This window comes from Zingiber officinale, chromosome 1A (genome assembly GCF_018446385.1).
Source record: "Zingiber officinale cultivar Zhangliang chromosome 1A, Zo_v1.1, whole genome shotgun sequence".
Classification (NCBI taxonomy): domain Eukaryota; kingdom Viridiplantae; phylum Streptophyta; class Magnoliopsida; order Zingiberales; family Zingiberaceae; genus Zingiber; species Zingiber officinale.
The window spans coordinates 67,134,779-67,156,579 of record NC_055987.1 but is presented as its reverse complement, the minus strand read 5'-3'; the positions used below and the strand labels follow the sequence as shown (position 1 = coordinate 67,156,579).

Sequence of the window (21,801 nt, the reverse complement as noted above, 5' to 3'; positions counted from 1 at the left end):
ATTGTGAAGATTGTTAACAAAAAAAACCATTTGATTTGGTTTGGAATTAGGGCACGGAGAAGAAAAAGATAAAAGGGAAGAGAAAAGAATGCAAAGAAGAAGAAACCTGAACCTGAGCGCTCCCGGAACATTTCCGTCCACCACCGCCGTTGCTTGAGTCATGCCGTCGTACCAAGGTATGTGTTTTTCCTTCTTCTTTTTTTTTTGTTTTTCTATTCTTCACTACTTCTTCTTCTTCTTCTCTTCTTCTTCTTCTTCTCTTCTGTTTCTTCTGTTCTCTTCTTCTTCTCTTCCGTTATTTCTTGTCTTCTTCTTTTTATTCTGTTCTCTCCTTCTGTTATTTCTTTTCTTCTTCTTCTCTTCTTCGTTTTCAGTTTTTCTTCTTTTCTTCTTCTCCTTTTCTTCTCTTTGTTCTAGTATCTTCTTTTCTTCTCCTTTTTCTGTTTTTTCCTCTTGCAGAGTTGCTGGTTCATGTTCTTGTTTTTTTTACTGTTGTCTGATTTTGTTTTTTTTTTCCTATTTTTCCAGGTTGTGTTTTGGCTGCTGACTGCGGTCCGATTTTGCATTTTTTTTCTTATTTTTCCATTTTGCTAGTTCGTGTTCAGTGCCCTTACTGTTGTTGTCCGATTTTGCTTTTTTTGGTCCTATTTTCCCATTTTTTTTCCCTATTTTTCTTTTTATTTTTGTCGTATTTTTCTATTGTTGGTATAGTGATACAGTATAAATATGATGCAATATGATGCAAATACATTGTCTACCTTCTCACATTTACATTGAACATGTTATCAAGTTTGCTGAAGGGGAGCCTTGACGCAACGGTAAAGTTGTTGTCATGTGACCAAAAGGTCAGGGGTTCAAATCCTGAAATCGACCTCTTGCAAAAAGTAAGGTAAGGATGCGTACAATGGATCCATCCCCGGGACCCCGCATGACGGGAGCTTCGTGCACCGGGCTGCCCTTTTATGTTATCAAGTTTGCTAAGGAACATAATCCATTTTCTTTTACTTAGTTTGTCATACTCATATATGACCAAAATTTGTTCCATATTCAAATCATTCTTTTTGTTCTTTTTGCATTTTAGGTTATTTATAATATAGTAGATGTTATAATAAACTAAACAAAGATCACCGAAAGAGCATCTATTGATAAGTGAGAGGTATGAAAAATTTGTCTATTTTACTTAGTTATTACTTGCTCATACTAGAAAGTAGTGTTTCTTTGTTTTCACACTGAAACTTTTCCCTATGTAGAAATTATTTTACTAATCCATCATTTTTAGTTTACCATTTATACAGGAAAGTCTTGTTTTTTTGTTTTCACTTATAGAAGCATATTTTGCAAACTAAAGATTTTTCAATCAAAAGTATAATTTGCTGATTCGTGTTCAGTGTTCTTGTTATTGTCTGATTTTGCTTTTTTTTCCTATTTTTCCATTTTTTTTGTTTTTCTTTTTATTTTTGTCATGTTTTTCTATTGCTGGTACATTATTTTTCTATTGCTACCTACTGGTACAGTGTTGATTTTATTTTTTTTTTTATTTTTCAGGCTATTTTCTTGCTCAATTATCATAGAAGGTAGTAGTGATACTCTAACATTTATATCAAAAAATCCGGTATGGAATTATTTACAAAGAATTAATCTGAATAATAAAAATAATTTGATTTATGACTTTTGTCAAAAAGATACAAAAGGGGATATCTATCATGCAAAACAATATCTTGTTGGGCGGTTTCGAAATACTACGATTTGTAAAAAATATCCGCCTCATGTACGTGAAATAAAAAATTTCATAGAGAAAAAGATGGAGAAAAGTAATCTTTCTAAACTTGCGACATTGGACATTAAGGATGTAGACCCTATGATATTGATATAGATGATATTGGAGCAAAAGTTGTGCCGCTTATAAGTACAAGTTCTAGATCAGTGAATATGCAAAAAAAAGGTCATGACAAACAGGTCCAATGGATACATATTTTGCTCCTAATGTGCAAAAAAATGTTAAAAGTATAAAGGGTAAAAAGAGGCAAACTACCATAAATGAGGCATACAAGAAAAAATTAAGGGAAAAAACTTGTATGGTCATAACTGAGTGGATGTATGATGCGGTAATTCCTTTTAATGTCGTTAACTATTCAAGTTTCAAAAGGATGTTGGACTTGATTGGCCAATATGGTGTAGGTCTAAGAGGACCTAGTTATCATGAAGTACAGATTCCTTTTCTAAAAAAAGCGGTTGATAGTGTGACAAATGATTACATTAAGTCGTGTGATATAGAATGGGCCAAGTATGGTTGTAGTTTGATGGTAGATGGGTGGGTAGACAAAAGGCAGAGGACATTGATTAATTTTTTAGAGAATTCTCCTAAAGGTTCAGTTTTCATCGAACCGGTTGATGCTTCTAATTATGCAAAGACTGGAGAGAAAATATTGCTAGCATTAGCCCTAGTACCAATTATGAGATGATTGTAAAAGGCTCTTTTTGTATCATATTTCATTATTAATAAAAGGCAAAGTTAGTTATTATATTTATTTCAATTCAGTGCCAAATGAATAAGTATAATAACGTCATAGAGTAGGAGGTTCTAATCTACAACATATCAATTGGTTGAATTGATAGTGAGATATTGTAGATATACATAGAACACTACTCTTAACTATTCCTAGTCAAACATTAATATGCAAAGATAATATTAATGCATTGAGACTAGTATGTAAGTCAACAGATGACTTAATCTCACAAGTCATGGATATGAGATATCAGGTTGATACCTGGATATATATTAGAGAATATATACTGAATGACTCGCCATGAGAATATTTCATGGATCGTTATATGAGTGTCATAAACATTCTCATGTGACTATTGGTATGAATAGTCTTTAGACCTAAAGTCACTACGGTTCCCTACATAAGGCATTGTATACTTTGGTATCGGCAAACGTCACCTATAACAACGTGGACTATAAAGTTGATCACTAGGCATGCAATAACTTATGCGAAGAGATGTGAGTGATGTAGATGGGATTTATCCCTTCTATATGACGTAAGTGATATCTGTGGGCCCCTTGATTAGTAGGACACAAGAATGCATGACCATGATCAAATGAGTCAATATGTGATATTAAGTTTATTTATTTTAGTGTGTCTACTTAGAAATCAATAAACACAAAGATTGATAAGAGGATGGCACGATCTATACCTCATTGATCAATCTAAATATCAAGGATAGAAGAACCAAGTCATACAATATAATAGCCACGAAAATGTGAAGTCGGATCTCGACATTCTCATCACTTGGGTAGCAATGATGCCTTGCTAGATGTCACTCATTGCTTATGTATCTAAATGTTGATTTGGATACATTGCCAACGTTACGAGAACCTATTGGATCACACACAAAGAACAAGTTTATTTGGAGATGGGTTTATACGATGGATCATTAGATAAAAAACTAATCCAAATTAGACTCAATTAGACTCAATTAGATTCAATTATTGGATTGAGTCTAATTCGAATTAGATTCATGGAGCCAATTTGGATTGATATGGTTCAATGAGTTAGACTCATTGGTTGATGGTTCAGTGAGTTAGACTCATTCGGTGAACTTGAATTCAACTAGGAAGATGAATGGTCAATTTTGAACTATTGGATTGAATGGTTAATTTTGAACCATTGGATTGGAAGACCAAAGGGCAAAACCCTTTGGTATTTTCATTAGATGAAAATTTTTAGTCTTCTTCTTCCACCTTCCTCCTCTTGGCCGAAACTCAACCTTGTGGTTGCTAGCACAACCAAAGGTTGTTTCTTTCTCCACTTTGTGAGTTTGTGAGACAAATGAGAAGCTTGTTCGTGTGGATACCATTAGAGGCGCGAACGTGTGATCGTGATGAGATGAGTTCGTGTGCACGCATCAAAGGTATATCCCTACATCATGTAAAAATTTAGAATATGTATTTTCCTTTCGCATGGATCTTCTAGAGGAACTAGATGTTTTCCGCTATGCTTTCGCGTGTTTAGCGCCCTAGTTCCTTACAGTGATATCAGAGCCACTTGCGAAGGCATATACTAAGTTGTTAGAATTTTTATATGTGATAAGAAATTGCATGATAGGTTTATTATGATTTGACAAAATTATAAGTCTCAGCCAGATTATGTCGTGGTGTTACGGCTCATAATTAGTTGTTGAAATCATAGTAGATTTATGTCATAAGGATATTGTGAATATATATATAAATATATATATGACATGGTGCATGGTTATGGACTTTAACACCAATGTGATTGGATATGTGTGTTGTAATTCATAATATAGCCAGCGTGACATGCCTTCATCTTTTATCACTCTTGTTGTAAATTTAGACAACCCTCGAATGTAACTCGAGATTTTTTTAGGTTTTGTAATGTACAAATTAGAGAATAATTAGTCTACTGGAGGATGTTGAAAAAGGAAGAAGGACAATAACACACGATGACCAAGGAGGCACTTGGAGAAGATGTTTTTACCTAAGTTGACTTTTCGATCTTCTGGCTTGAGAGGATCGTAGATGATGGAGCTCATGTCACGTTTAATTATGCATATATATGTTGATGTGTGTCATAATTGTATATGATACATGTATAGTTTAACAATAATTAGGTCTTTTTAATATATACCTACCAAAGTTTGGTACTCACTTCTAGCTCGATCAATTGTAATTAGGTTTTGCCAAAGCAAAGTGACTTAATTTATCTTGCTATAGTGCGACAGAACAATTGTGATGTACGACTATTAAACTTTGGATGTGACTTAACTAAGTTATATCAATTGGATTGAGAACTTAGAGGCATATCCCATATGATGAAATTCAAGTTATACTAGTCTTGGGTGATTAGCCAAAGCTAACTCAAGATGAGCTATAATGTGGATTTCATAAGATGGGCAAACGAACAAATAGTCTTGTTCACCGAATGATACAAGAGTACATAGGATGTAATTGGGTTACCTACCTAAATTATACTAAGTCTTGGGCAATTAACCAAAGCTAACTCAAGATGAGGTATAACATGGATCTTGCCCCATATGAATGTCATCGCGATTGGATTTGGAGCTCGTAGTATAGATAAAACAACATCCATGACTTGCTCCTACCAAGCTTTAAAATTCAATAGGCGAATCATTTAATTCAAGTTCTAATTAAATGATCTAAATATGATACTTATTTCTGCATTTTATTGTTGTAGATTATCATGTCGTCAAATACGTCGAATTCTCTCTCTTTGCGATCTGTCCTTGATAAGGACAAGCTCAATGGAGCTAACTTCCTGAACTGGTACAGAAACTTGAGAATAGTTCTCAAGCAAGAAAGAAATTTGTAGATCCTAAAGCAGCCCAAGAAGCATCAAAATGATGCATTAGATGTATCATACCTTATGCTCGCCACCATGAACTCTGAGCTTCAGAGGCAACATGAGAACATGAATGCTTATGATATGGTTAAACATATTAGACAACTATATCAAGGACAAGCAAGGAATGAGAGATTTGAGATCTCTAAGGTACTATTTCAGTGCAGAATGCAAGAAAGAAGTCCTGTAAGACCTTATGTGCTTAAAATGATCGGGTATGTGGAGAATCTACAAAGGTTGGGATTCCCACTAGGCCAAGAATTGACCACTGACCTTATTTTACAGTCATTGCCTAAGAGCTACAGTCACATAAACTACAACATAAATGAAATTGACAAACCAGTCTTAGATGTTGAGCATGTTGAAAACTGCTGAACTCAACCTTAAGAAGGCAAAGTCTAGTACCATTTTGATGGTGTCAAAGGGCAAAGGCAAGTGGAAGCCTAAAGGTAAGGATAATACCCAAGCCAAAGGCAAGGGCAAGACTCATGTACTGAAACATAAAGGTGGGGTTGCTAAGGAAGGAACTTGCTTCCACTACGGTGAGATCGGATACTGGAAGAGGAACTACAAGGTGTACCTAGAGGAACTGAAAAGGAAGAGAAGTGAGACTTCTGCCTCAAGTATATATATTATAGAAGTCAATCTATCTATTTCTTCTTCATAGGTATTAGATACCGGATGTACATCTCACATTTGTACTAATGTACAGGGATTGAGAAATAGTAGAGCATTGACAAAGGGCGAAGTGGACCAACGAGTAGGCAATGGTACAAGAGTTGTTGCTGTCGCTGTAGGAACATATTCTTTATCTTTACCCACGGGATTTATTTTAGAACTAAAAGAGTGTTGTTATGTGTCTGCTTTGACTAAGAACATTATCTCTATTTCTTGTTTGGACAAGAAAGGTTTTTCATTTGTAATAAAGGACAAATGTTGTTCTGTTTATTTCAATGAAATATTCTAAGTAGTGCACATCTTGTGAATGGACTCTATGTTCTAGACTTTGATAACTCAATCTATAACATAAATATCAAACGGTTCAAGCCTAATGGTTTGAACCAAACATATCTCTGGCATTGTCGCTTAGGTCACATAAATGAGAGTCACATATCCCAACTCCATAAGGATGAACTTTTGGACTCATTTGATTTTGAATCATATGAGGTATGTGAATCTTGCCTTCAAGGCAAGATGACAATGACTTCATTTAGTGGACATAGCGAAAGAGCTAATGACTTGTTAGGACTCATAAATACTGATGTATGGGGCCTTTTTAAAATAACAGCTAGAGGAGGCTATCATTTTGTAGATTCACAGCCAAAAAAGGAATAGCCTAGCTCAACAACATTTAAATGATTTGGTATTTGTGAAATACAATCGTGCCTTAACTTCGATATGATGCACGTGATAAGATTAGCCTCATCTCTTTGACAGATATTGATAACAGTAATGAATGGTTAATGGGTAGAATGGATGGAGAAAATGATAATGAAGAAGATGAGTTGGTTTTGAAGGTGATCACTTGACATGGGATGTCGTTGCTAAGGCTAGTGGAGCTAAAGAGCCTAAATATTGTACTAGAGGAAAAAACATTGCATCCATGGCATTAAGTTCACATGCTAGGCCAAAACAAGTCGATAAGGGAAATACATCTTCCTCTATGAGACACTCATCTCTAAGACTTAAAGATGAAGAAGAAGAAGAAGAAATTGAATTTGAAGAAGATGACGATAAAGAAGAAGAAGAAGAATACAATGAGGATGATCTTGAGCTTGATGATTAATTTGACTTATTGTGCTTGTTTTGATGAACTTTGTTAGTTTAGATTAGAAAGTTGAAACTTGAAAGTTTGAAACTTTTATTAATTTTATCATGGTGTTGTTTTGCTTGTCATATTACGTGTTTTATGGCTAGTGGTTTGATATTTGTGTGTGTGGAATATTAACGGTTATCATAGGTGACATATTATATGAGTGTGACAGTAGTTTAGTAATTAACCTCAAGTTCAAGAGGCACGTGCCCGAAGCCCTTTGCGCCTTGGTGTGCCTCGCGCCTCTAACAACACAGGATGGTACTCTTCCCTCCTTTAGAGTGTCTAAAAAACATAGTGTGATCCGCTTCACTTTGGCAATACCTCTGACTTGCCTTCTTATATCGCTTAAACCATACTCTTGGTGACTGCTTAAGTCTATAAAGAGATTTCTATAAGCAACATACTCTATTTCTGCTATATTTTTCCTTGAATCCCGGTGGCAACTCAATGAACACTTCCTCTTCCAAGTTTCCATTTAGGAAGGCATTCTTCACATCTAATTAGTGTAAACGCCAATCAAAATGTACTGCCAGAGAGATAAGAACTTGGATTGAATTTATTTTTGCAACTGGCGTAAAAGTTTCCTAATAGTCAATTCCATGTGTCTGTGTAAATCCCTTAGCTACAAGTCTATCTTTGTACCTTTCTACACTACCATCAGCTTTGCACTTAATGGTAAACACCCATTAACAACCTCCCAAGTGCCATTTCTCCAAAGAGCATTCATCTCTTCTATAACTGCTAACATCCAATCCGTGTGATCTACAGCTTCCTGGATGTTTCTTGCACAAACAGGTGAGTCATATTTGAGATAAAGACCCTATAATTGTTGGAAAGCTTATGATATGACAAATATTTAGCAATAAGATGATTAATACAGGTTTAAACACCTTTCCTAATGGCAATAGGTATATTATTGTCAATAGGAAGCATGGTTACTAGAATAAGAGAATTAGCTATAGAATTTTTAGTGTCCAATTGACCTAACTCTAGAAGTGATGATTTAACTTGCACAAGGATAGTTGTATGATCCTCACCCTTTTGAAGAAAATGTTTCCTGCTAAAAGCACGAAACTCGGGCAAAAGATTAGAAATCTTTGGTAGTATATCTCCTCATCTATAAATCATCTACACTTAGCACCAATAAAATAGGGTTTTCTTTATTTTCATTAGTTAAAACTCGTGTCTCTTGGTTTATTTTAGAATTTTGGTTGAATTACGGAAAAAACACATTCGGCATAGGTACGGATGTGTGCCAAAATTGATCTTCACTCTTTTCTATCTCCCTGGAAGATCATTTTGTTTAAAGAAGAGTTTTTTTTATCAAAAAATGACATCCATACTAACTAAAATTTGTCTTTGGATTCAAACATTTGTATCCTTTTTTATAAGGAGCATAGCCTAGAAAAATGCACTTTTCAGCCTTAGGATCAAGCTTTGAACGCAAGTGATTTGGTATATGGACAAAAATTATAATATACCAATATATATATATATATATAAAGATTTTAAATAATTAAAAATTTGATATAATTAAATTATTTTAAGTGGATAATATATTAGGAAATAAGTTTAGATGAATTTATGAAATTTACTGAAATTTTTTTTTGATTTTAAAGAAATCATTTTAGATTCAATGAGATAACGGATAAGATAGAAAGCATGTTTTAAATATATATTTAAAGTGAGAATTGATGAATTCCATTAACCTAAGTTTTAATCGAATTACCTAAGTTTGGTTTTATTTCCTCCGCCGCCGCTCACCCTCCTCTTCGCGATCACGCTGCGCAGCCATCGCTCGTCGCGCGATTAGCCACAACTGTCGCCATCATTGCTCTCACTTTCTCCCGCCGCAAACCTCCTTCTCCACTGGTTATCTAGCCGACGCAACCTCTCAGCCTTTCCCTGATGCCAACATCCCAATTGTCACCGCGCCGCCTCTGCGTGCCCCTAAGTTTCCCTCACCGCCGGTCACTGCTACCGTCGCCGGTCGTATGCCACCGCAAGCAGCCCTAGTTGTCTTGCGCAATCACGTTACCAACGTGTGCAGCTGCCGTGACTCGCGAGCAGCCCAACCACCGGCCTTCCCTGGTTCTTGTCGAGGGTTGGTTGTTACTTTCTCCTCTTCTTCCCATCGTCGCCACCAGTAGGGGTGTCAAAAATGAACCCGACCCGACGACCCAACCCGAGTCGACCCGAAAAAAATCGGGTTCGGATTGGGCATTTTCGGGTTCGGGTCGGGTTCGGGTTGGAGGGTTAGAGAGTAAATGAGTCTCGGGTTGGGTCGGGTTGGGTTCGGGTTGACCCGGGTTGACTTAAATATAGGGTTTTGTGGGTTTTTTTGGGGTTAAATCAAATTTTATTTTAAAAATTTAGATGTTTTTATGTATATTAATATCATGTTTGTATGATAATGATGGAATATTGAGATAAAAGTGAAGAATTATAGGGAAAATAGCCCAAAAAAGTCGTTTTGAATCGGATTTTCGGGTTATATGGGTCGGGTTCGGGTTGATCGGGTTGGTCGGGTTCGGGTTCGGGTTGAGGTGTTTTGGGTTGAACTCGGGTTCGGGTCGGGTTCGGGTTGGGTTAAAAAAAAAAAAAAAAAACTCAACCCGACCCAACCCGACCCACCCGAATTGACACCCCTAGCCACCAGCCCTTGTTGTGTCTGAGTAGCTGCGTGCAATTATGCTAGTCGCCAAGATCCACCCTATTTGGATGAGGAAGCTACCTTCCTCATTCACCATTGGCTACAAACAGAAGCCAGTTTCCTATTTTAGTTAAAAAATTTTAAAAAAAAAAGCATTTTAATAGCACTTAAAAAAAATTGCAATAATTTTAGAAAAAAATTTCTAAGTAAAAAATATTTTTGATATCAAAAAATTGTAATATCAATAATTTCCTAAGTTAAACAAATTTGCAAAAACTAATTTTTGTAGAAATAGTTTTGGTAAAGTAAAGCTGATGTTTCCAAAAAAACTTTAAGTCTCCCTTTTTTTAAAAAAAAAAAATAAGTTAAAAACACCAAAAAAAAATTTGAGTAATTATTCAAAGTATTATTTAATTACAATCAAATACTTTATCAGTTAGTCAATTAAACATTTTATTTCATTAATTGACTTCCAGGCACTAGGCCTTCTTGATTATTGGAGCAACAACCACTTTCTAGACAAAACATCTTAAGGAAATTCAAACATTTAATTTTCTTGTTAAAAGCGCTAAGTCTAATTAAAGTTCAATTTAGACAAGATTTTGGAACCCAATATATATGCCAATCAATTGGATTAATTAAAAATCTTTTAGGAATATATTTCTGAGAAATTTTCCTAATTGGTCCTTTATGGTCAAATACCAGTTCAAATTATTATATTTCCTAATATTTTGATTTTTAACATTTAAGCATGCACAACTTTTCAAGTCTTCTACTTGTATTTTCAATTCATCATTTTCCAATTTTAATTTTTCAAAATCTTCTAATAGGCCAGATTTGGTTAGAATTAATTTTAATTCTTTATTTTGTTTATCTAATTTGCAACAATATTTAGATAATAATTTAAGAAATTTAAATAACTTATCAGGAGGAAGAGATCGTACCTGGCTTACCTTGTCGATCTCGTTATTCGTAGTTCCCCCTGAACTGCTGCTTTCTTCCGATATCACTCCCCCTTCATCGATGCTCTCGATACTCATTTCGAACGAGCTTGCTTCGTTTTTGTCGTCTTGATGACTTGTCATTAATGCAAGTCCGGCAACAGCTTCAACTTCTGATTCGGACGACGTTTTGTCCCACGTCGCCATTAACGTCTTGTACTTATTGGATTGGACAGGCTTTTTGTTCTTCCCTTTATCCTTATCCTTAATCTTTAATTTAGGACAGTTGCCTTTAACATGTCCTTCTTCATTGCAGTGGTAGCATTTGATTGTTCTTTTCTTTCTACCTTGCAGATGGTCAGATTTTCTAATTTTAAAAAAAAAATTAAATTGTCTTACCATCATTACCATTTCGTCGTCGTCAAAGAGGATTTTGAATCTCATTCGTCCATCCTTGCCTTAAAGGCAACGTTGTACTTCGGCTCCTTCGAATCTGCACATCTCGTTTCATGGACTTCAAATGTTGAAAACATTTCTTCTAAGGTGACAGCTTCTAAATCTTTAGAAATATAGTAAGCATCTACTAATGATGCACACTCAATAGATCTAGGAAATGCATTAAGCGCGTACCTTAGCGAATCTCGGTTGCTTACCTTTTCTCCGAGATTCGTGAGTCCTGTAATGAGTTCCTTCATTCTCAAGTAAAGATGTGCAACGGTTTCTTCTACTTCCAATTTTATGTTGCTTAACTGATTCCTTAGCAGATCCCGTCTCGTGAGCTTGGCTTCGGACGTCTCTTCGTGTAGCTCAAGGAACTTCTTCCAAAGCTCCTTTGCTGAGTCGTAGGCGCCGATCCGGTTGACTTCTTGTGGCGGTAGGACGCTCAGCAGATGGAACTTTGCTTTGTCGTTTGCCACGAAGTCGGTCCACTCCTTCTTCGTCCACTGGTATTCTTCCTTTCTTTCGGGTGCTACAAAACCGAATTTCATTATTAAAAGTAATTCAAAGTTGGATTTAAAGAATACCTCCATTTTCTTTTTCCAACTCGCGAACTCCCCCTTGAACTTCGGTGGATAGATGCTCGGTCCGACCATCTCGTGTGCTTCGTTCGACGGTTAGTCCTCCTGAAGCGTCTTGGCTTCTCATATCCTATTCCGGATGACCAAGATTACCCAAGCAAGAGGAACCGGAGTGGAAGACCCTGACCGAGGCGAGCAAAACCGGAGCGGAAGGCCCGGACTAAAAAAGTCAACTTGGTTGACTTTCCTGATCTGGGCGCTCAGAGTCAGAGTGCCTAGAACCGGATTTTATCCGGATCGCGTTTGACCGCGATCCATTATGAAGGGGATAAAATTTTATCCCTTTCCAGGGCGCCTAGAACCCCTCCTGGCGCCCCAAGAAAGGTTATATAAGCAGTCTTCCTCCCAAAGCTAAACAATATCGTGAAATATAAAGAAACAACACTTGTGCACTTTAGTTTTTGTTTAGCTTTTTTTCTATGCGTTCATTGTTGTAAGAAACTTCTCCGCCTGAAAGAGATTCTTAGTGCGATTCAACTTCCTTAGATTAACAACCTCCCCGGTTATAACCAAGTAAATTTTCGATGTCTCTTTCCTTTTAGTCTTTTATTTATTCTTATGCAAGTGTTTATTTTGTTTAAGTTATAAGCTAAGAAAGGTTGTGTTTGTTTAATTTGTGCAGGGGCTATTCACCCCTCCTCTAGTCGGCCACCAAAGGTCTTAACAAATTGTATCATAGCCATGGTCCAGACCAGATACCATGTGGGATGGTCTTGAACAAAGTTGAGGGTTGACCCGAAGCAGGTCAGGATGACCGGATGCTTGTGTGGGATTTGGAGCAGGTCAGAGTGACCAGATACTTGTAAGGGGCGAGTAGGTCAGGGTGACCGGATGCTCACGGGTAGGCCCGAAGCAGGTTAGGGTGACCGAATACTCACGGGGAGGTGAGTTGGTCAGGGTGACCGGATGCTCACCGAGAGGTTCGGTGTAGGTCAAGAGTGACCAGATGCGGATGCTCGCGGGGAGGCCTAGAGCAGGTCAAGGTGACTAGATGCTCACAGGGAGGCCCAGAAGAGTGACCAGATACTTATAGGGGGCGAGTAGGTCAGGGTGACCGGATGCTCACGGGTATGCCCGAAGCAAGTTAGGGTGAACGGATACTCATAAGGAGGCGAGTTGGTTAGGGTGACCGGATGCTCACCGGGAGGTCTCGAGAAGGTCAAGAGTGATCAGATGTGGATGCTCGCGGGGAGGCCTAGAGCAGGTCAGAGTGACTGAGAGGCCCAAATTATAAGAGTAATTATGTCCTTCGTTTGAGGGGAGGATTGTTGGGATTCAATCAAAATCCCACATTGGAAAGATTTGAAAAAGATCATGGGATTAAAAGGATGCATGATATCTCTATTGGATGAGGCCATGGAGAGTTCAAAGCAAAGCCATGAGGACCTAGGCCAAAAGTGGACAATATCATGTCATTGTGGAGATATCTGGATATCCTTTGGGCACAACATTGAGAACTTCAGACATGGTGAAAGAAAGAAAAGAAATCAACTGCTAGGGTTTTAAAAAAAGATGAGAAGTAGCTCTGATACTAAAAATATTGTTGTATCTTTTTTTCCAATTTTAAAACAGTTTACATGTCTTGTATTTAAAGATATACAAAGGAACTAAAAAAAGGAAATAGTTAATTACAATTAATTAACTTTCCTAAAAACTACATATTTGTACAGCTTGAATATTCCTAAGATCATGCCAATATCTTGACTGATTGATTTTATTTTCAACACTTTCCAACAAAAACTCTTCACTTAGTAACCTTATGAGTATTTATGAGGAAATAGATCACCAATCACCATGCTCCTTGTCACATAAGGTATGGTGTAAATTATAAAGTAAACATATTCAAATTCTCATTTGTCTCTTGGCTACTATTTCATTTCCATATAGACTGATAATGATTAGATTGGCAAAATGTGCTATTAGAACCCTAAACTTGTATACTTCGTTCTGAGAAATAAAGTAATCCACCTACTTTTTCTCAACGTGCTTACTCTATTTAAGTATGGAATCATATTCTGCAAAATGCTAAATATGATGTCTGATCTTGCATAAAATACACTAAAAGAAGAGGCAGCTGGTTTATCCATAACAGTTCAAATGCACTTTAAAAGAGGCTACTGCTAAATGCTATTGCATATCATCTCTGAATCGAGAGATTGTTTGTGAACAAATGTAGAAATCAGCCATCTTCAGTGTGATCAATACAGGCTGATTTGGCATAAAGCCCTAAAGAATACATAGTGACCTGTACAGAGTGTTCTTTGTTGTACTTCAAGTAACACCCTATTAATTTTTCTCTAATTGGTTGGCCTGTTTGTTTGCTCTATTGTTACTTGTTATTCATTCCAACCAAAAGAAATAAAAAGTATTACAATGATAGAGTAAATCCATAAACTTTTAATGCCCAAGGAATAGTAAAGGACCTTTCCATTTTTTCATTTCTTTTGGAATGTTGCCTACTTCCATTCGGATGAATTTATTAACAAATCAAGCATACACTTTAAAATAGTTCACCAATCATATCTTTTGAAAATTATATGGCAGGAGTTGCTGGCTTACCACAGTACTGAAGAGCACTATAATGATTGTAGTAGTTATCATGAATGCATATTCTTTTGATGTTGAACTTGATGAGAACTACAACAAAAAAACAAAATTGTTTATGACAATACTAAGAGTAACCTTCACAATATATATATCGGTGATCTAGGGAAGACCTGGTTGTATGATAAAGCAATAGTTACAGCACCTCTCATTAGGCCAGCCCACCATATTACAAACTAAAGAAGAGTTGAGAGAACAAGCATTTCAATCAGTAACAATCATAATAATTCAAAGTTATATATTTCAAAATGTTGATACCTGTGATGTAAGGTCAATTTTAGCATTAGATCGATGTGTAAAACAGTTTGAAACATTTGCCAAAGCAAAGACAAATATAGCTCTTCCAACCATAACCAAAGAAAACAAAGTTCCACTAGCAGTGATCGTTGTTCCAACACTGAGGCAAATTTGAGACAAATGAGACGCGTGCAGCATTATAATGCAGAAATAATAGAAAATATGTTGGATGGAGAACAATAAGTTGTCCCAAGGTTTATTGCAAAATCCTTCAACAATGGATGAAACTGCACCAAGACATGAGTTTACACACACCAAAAAATGGAAAAGTTGATAGATAATGGCTACAGAGTTCTAGTTCACAAAAAAAAAAAAAATTGAACTTCCGTGCAGCTTTCATAATACAGATATAAAATTAGTAGGCTTCCACTAGTTCACTAGCTTAACCATGTGAATCAGTGAGAAATATAGAGGACATGTTAATACACCAATCAATCTTCATATACATATCCATGAGAAGCAACAAAGAAGTAGAACCATTACTGGATATTGCTGGAACTTCTTCCCTACCTAGCATCACTCATCTTCCACTTGTCAATATCCAAAGCATCCATACCAACATAGAGGAATATAAAAGTCTCTGAAATGAATGACATTGTTGCAAATGCATGCCTGTATTAACATCACAAAGAAGAGAATTTTTCAATATATGCACTCCAGAAGTTGAAGAAATAAATAGATGCAACAGCCTTATTAACCTTATAGCTGTATGTTCCTAAAAAATTGGAAATTGCATATATTCTGCAAGAGAAAATTAAGAGATGAGTAATAAAGAGTAAAGTAGTTCCATGATAAGGTGGCTGAAAAGAATTTATGCTTTGCATACCAAAACATTAAGAACTCAAAGTATGCATTTTGAATTTCCAAAAAATCCTAATGGAGACCAATTTTACAGTGGTTAGACCTAAGTTTGGTTGGCTATGAGGATTGGATATTTGATACCAAGAGAAAGAATGGGTAATGTATAGTGAGTCCCTCATCCATTTGCTGTTGATACTTTCTTGTCTCCTCCATACCAAGAGAAAGAATGGGTAATGTATAGTGAGTCCCTCATCCATTTGCTGTTGATACTTTCTTGTCTCCTCCCACCTATGTAAAACTAGCTGTCTAACGCACAGCCCTCTTCTCCAAAAAAAAAAGTCTAGCCCAAAGTTTATTCCAGTTATTCATTCTGCATAATGGTGATCAATGTGGGCATTGAGTTGATTTCCAAAATCATACATGCAAATGTAGATCCAGAGGCATAAGATTTTTGACATAATTGTTTAAAATCTTGGTCTATATCGGGCAACTTAGTCGAAACATATCATTCTGATAAATTACCGAAACTCGATAGTACTTGGCATAGATAATATCTCCTATGTCTTTGTGTCAATCATGTCGATTAATATCATTTCATACCAACACTGAACACCTTAGAACATGCTAAAACAGAATTCAAGATGAATTGAGATGATGCTAAAATAATACGATTCCTCATGGAAAATAAATGTTGATATAGTTGTTTTATCTTCTTTTTCTTCTTCATCCATTCATCCTTCCACCTCTAATTGCTATTGTCGCCATACATAGGAAAGTCAGCACGATATTGATGTTGAAACATTTTTGTTCCATAAAGACTGAAACACTCACAACTCGAGATTTTGAACCTTGATCTCTCCATACAGGTTTTACTTTTAATTATTGTCTTATGTAATCCTTCGCCTATATGCAACATCAACCAAACAGTCTTCTCAAATTTGAACAGATACTTTTTTTCCATTCAAAGGTCGGACAATTAGTTGAACTCATAAGTGGAGAAAAAGGAAATAAATTTAAGTCCTTGTTTATGTAACAATAAAAATATACAAGTCCCAACTATCTGGTTTACATGACTCTTTTATGGATATCAAGCAAACAATTATATAGATCATTTGAGATTTTAGGTTGCTGCCGTTGAATGCAAGTTTCAGCCATTTCTTCAAAGCTTAGAATGGTCATTAGCAATATCATTGTTTTCCTTTGGTTCTTCAAAAGATGAACTGATGATTCATTTACTAAATAAATAAATGTGTTAAACCAATTTTAATTTTCATAAGTTTTTCAAACTTACAGGCATAAGTTCACATAGTAATAGACTAATTAGATCACAAAAGAAAATAACTATAAATAACTTGTTTCAAGAACTTTTCTATTGCAGCTCAGTCCACTGCCAAATCTGAACTGGTGGGAAACCTTGTTTATCTAAACATGATTAATCATGAATCGGTCAAAAAAAGTTACCTAGTTGTTATTCTTGACCTTTCGGTAACATTATGCCAAGTGTAATGTGACATGATGATTCCACAGAAGAAGATGGTCAGTATTCCACTGAGAGAAAGGAGCTGACATAATAAAGCAATCTGTTAGAAATGTGATGTAGAAACAGAAAATTAACCTTTACTTTTTCTGTCAATGATATATTTCTTAAAAGCTTGGCATTATCAAAAGGCATAATAAATTAAGTTATTTGCAATGCACTCTACCTATAAAATTAGTATTATGTCTAGATAATGAAAGAGAATATTGTAATCAACCATAATCATAATGCATATTCAGATGGCATCTAGAAAACAAGGAGAAAAAGAAAAAAAAAATGAGAGAAAAAAGGAATTCACAGATAACCTCTGAGATAATGGCATCCCACATCTTTTTAACTAGTACTCTACATAACCATAAACCTGAAATTCCCATATGGACCAAATCCACCAAGCAATATCCTATTAACTTAATACACCTCTCATGCAGGAATATAGCTACTATGTTCCAGTGTGTTACAGGAAATAGAAAATGTAGTTTAAGACATTGACCATAATGAAATGAAAACATAATACTCACACAATACAACAACCAAGCCTTATCCCACTAGGTGGGATCAGTTATATGGATCCTTTTACACCATTGAGCTCTATCTCCTACTATATCATCATTTATACTTAAATAAATTTTATCTTATTTTATTGTTATTAATCAAGTTTTTTTTTCTACCTCTTACTTGTTTGATAGGTGTATTTGTCATAGTTTCACATCGCCTAACTGGAACATTTATTGGTTGTCTAAGTACATACTCATATCATCTTAAATATGTCTCTCGGAGTTTTTCCTCAATAGATGCAACTTCGACATTCTCTCTAATGCTCTCATTTCTTATTCTGTTTATCCTCGTATATCTACGCATCCACCTTAACATTCTTATCTTTGCTTAGTCCAACATAGCAGGTTTGGTAAAACTTTCCTTTAAGTTTTAAAAGTATTTTACGGTCACATAAAACACCCGATGCTCTCCTCTATTTCAACCATCCTGCTTGTATTATATATAAAACATCTCTCTCAATCCCTCCATTATTTTGCAAAAATGATCATAAATATTAAAACCTCTCGATTTCGGATAACTCGTCATCTCCTATCTTAACAATTATTTCATTACGTCTAATATTGCTAAACTTAAATTCTATATATTCAGTCTTTATTCTACTAAGTCTAAAACATTTCTCTTCTAGTGTTTCCCATCAAGATTCTAGTTCAGCATTTACTCCTTCATGTGTTTCATATACCAAAACAATATCATTTGCAAACATGGGTAATGTGTACAGTGAGTTCGTTCATAATTAGTGTAAAAAGATAGGGAGTTAGAGCTTATCCTTGATATAACTCTATCTTTATTGAAAATGCTTCAGTTACTCCACTGAAGGTTTTACTCTGGTCGTTACATCCTTATACATATTCTTAATTAGTTCAATATATGTTACGCAAATACCTCTCTTTTCTAAAATTCTCCATATATAATTTCTCTTTGGACTCTATCATAAGCTTTTTCTAAGTTAATGAATACTATATGTAGATCTTATTTTTACTCCGATATTTTTCAATTAATTGTCTAAGAAGATGTATAGCTTCTATTATCGACCTTCCAAGCATGAACCCAAATTGATTTTCGGTCACCGTGGTCTCTTTCCTTAATCTTTTTTCTATTACTTTTTCCCAAAGTTCCATGGTATAACTCATTAGTTTAATACCCCTATAGCTTGCACAATTTTATACGTCTCACTTGTTTTTATATAAGGGAACTAGAGTACTTGCCCTCGATCGAGTATTTTTTTCATTTTTAATATTATGTTAAATAATTTTGTAAGTCATTCAATATCTTGTTTCTCTAGACACTTCCATACCTCTATCGAAATATCATTCGGTGTTTTTCCATTGTGCACCCCATTTAAAGCTTATTCTACTTCTGAAGTTTGAATTCTACGATAAAAATTTAAATTTCTATATTCATTTGACCTACTTAAATTACCTAAGCTAAACTGGTCACCTAAACCTTCATTAAAAAGTTGATAAAAATATTTTTTCCCACTGCTCTTTTATTTCTCCATCGTTTACTAGTACCCTATTATATTCATCTTTAATACATTTTTTTGAATAAGATATCTTATTTTTCTTTCTCTCACTTTAGTTATTTTATAAATGTATCTTTCCCCTTCTTTTGTATCCAACTTTTAATATAATCGTTCAAAAATTTCATTCTTTGCTTCATTCTCTTTCTTGGTTATTGTATATTTTTTTAAATTTTCCTCGTTCTTACAAATATATAATTCCTTATAAGCTGTTCATTTTTCCTTCACTTTCTCTTTTACTTTCTCATTCCACCACCAAGATTCCTTACTTAGTAGTGCAAGTCTCTTTGACTTACCAAGTACACTCTTAGCTACTATTTTCAACTTTGATATCATCTTATCTCATGTCATATTAGAGTCACTATATATTTCACCTAATACTTGTACTCGTACCTTCTCCTTAAATATATTTTGCTTCCCTTCCTTTAACTTCCACCATTTAATTCTATGAGTCGTATATATTTTCTTTTTATTGACACTATACTTGAGACGTATATCCAACCCTACTAACCTATGTTGAGCACTTAAGCTTTCTCCAAGAATAACCTTATAATCTTTACAAATCTTTCTATCCTTTTTTCTAATCATAAGAAAGTCAATTTGCGATTTATTATTCCCACTTTTGAACGTGACTAAGTGTCCTCTTTTCTTAAAAAATGTATTAGCATTATAAGGTCATATGCTATCGCAAAATCTAACATAGTTTTCCCTTAATTTCTCCTTCCAAAACCATAACCTCATGTACCCTCTCATATTTCTCATTTTTCAATCGGCCATGCTCATTTAGATCTCCTCTTATTAAAATCAATTCATTTGGCGAAATGTTTGTAATACTTCATCTAAGTAGTCCCAAAACCTTGATTTGGTAGTTTCATCTAATCCTACTTGCGGTGTATATACGCTAATTATGTTCATAGTTTCTTTCGCCACTATTATCTTAAGGGTTATAATTCTATCCTCTTTTCTAACTACTCTACAACTTTATTCTTTAACGAACTATCTATAAAATACCCACTTCATTTCTTGCTTTACTTTTTCCTATGTACTATAACTTAAAACCCGAGTTTTCTATCATCTTTGTCATCTCACCTACTCATTTTGTCTCATGTATCACAAAATACTAATTCTTCTCCAAAATCATCGTATCAACTACCTCCATTAATTTACCAGTAAAGGTTCCTATATTCCATATTCCAAATCTTAGACAATTAGTTTTTCTATTATATTTGTTCTTATCCAACCTATGGTGTGAGAACTCTTGCCTATTTAACACTGAAGGCGTTGGAATTCTGTTCTGTTTAAATTTCCCTGTACAAAAATTGTACAAGTACAGAACTTTTTCTAGAAACTCGCATGTTCGATCAGACATGTGTTTGATCAATCAAGCAAATTCTTGACGGATCAAAGCACACCTTGATCGAAGTACAAGATCGCTGGCCTCTTGTGTTGGTATTCAAAATCGATACAAAGAAAACTAAACTAATTACACAGCAAAATCAAAGAACTAGTTGTACCTTTCCTTTGTAGCTAAAGACCTCTTGATCTTCTGTTGTATTCCTCTCCTCTTCTTGAACGTCATGTGGGCGATGATCTACCAAGACAAAAACCACTCTTCTTCTCTTCTTTGTTTCTAAACCGCCGACCACCAAAAGGAGGCTCTAGGATAGGCACCCTCTCCTCTTCTTCCTCTCCTCCAAGCCGCCGGCCCTAAGGTGGAGTTGGAAGAGATTTGTGCCACCGACCCTAAGGTGGAGAAGAACCTTGTGACGCCGGCCTTAAGGTGGAGAAGGAGAACCTTGTGCCGCCGGCCCTAAGCAAGAGAGAAGGAGAACCTTGTGCCACCGGCCCTAAGCAAGAGAGTTGTGGAAAACTTATATTTAGGGGGCGCCACCTCCCCTTTTTATAACCCTTGCCATCGGTTACAAAGAAAGAAGAATAACAGAATTCTGTTTAGAAAAAGTCTCCCTTTTTTTATAATCGAATTCTATTGGGGTGAATGCGAGACTTTATATAGAGGCTACAACAGGGACCTAGAGGAGGAATTGGTTTAAGCCTCCTGGGCTTCTTGTGTTCGGCCCGAACACCCAACTCAAGTCCACCAATAATAACTCATACCACTAAAGGATTATTATTAAACTACCGCATCAATCTCATATTACAATATGGGCTCCTTCTTATCATGAGTGTGTTAATCTCTCTGTGTTTAAGATATCGTATATCCATTAATTAAATGAGTTACTGACAACTCAATTAATTAACATCTGATTCCAAGAGTAGTACCACTTAACTTTATTATCATGTCGGACTAAGTCCACCTGCAAGGTTTACATGATAATCCTTATGAGCTCCTCAAGGGGGGCATCATCAGCCTAAATAATTAGGACACAGATTCCTTCTATAATCAACAACACACCATATAAACAGTATTATTTCCCAACTCATCGGACCTATTGATTTAACGAATAAATCTCAATCATTGATAAGGTAAAGAAATAAATACTAAATATACGTGTTTGTTATTATATAGAGATTAAGAGGACGCACATCATAATAACAAAGGTTCTGCTCTTTTATGTAGTCAGTACAAATCGAACAACCTCAAACGGTCCTGCTCA

General features: G+C 35.5%; 1 protein-coding gene across 1 annotated transcript in view; it reads right to left on the bottom strand.

Annotated features, from left to right (window-relative positions):
* Positions 1-21,801, bottom strand: part of LOC121998258 (sodium/hydrogen exchanger 3-like) — an 80,006-nt gene that overhangs the window by 37,187 nt on the left and 21,018 nt on the right. Inside the window, exons 10-14 of the mRNA XM_042553082.1 lie at positions 17,037-17,137; positions 15,285-15,386; positions 14,736-14,874; positions 14,591-14,653; positions 14,433-14,510 (exon numbers count right to left, since the gene is read on the bottom strand). Of these exons, the coding sequence (XP_042409016.1) occupies positions 14,433-14,510; positions 14,591-14,653; positions 14,736-14,874; positions 15,285-15,386; positions 17,037-17,137 (483 nt within the window). The remainder of the gene's footprint in view (positions 1-14,432; positions 14,511-14,590; positions 14,654-14,735; positions 14,875-15,284; positions 15,387-17,036; positions 17,138-21,801) is intronic.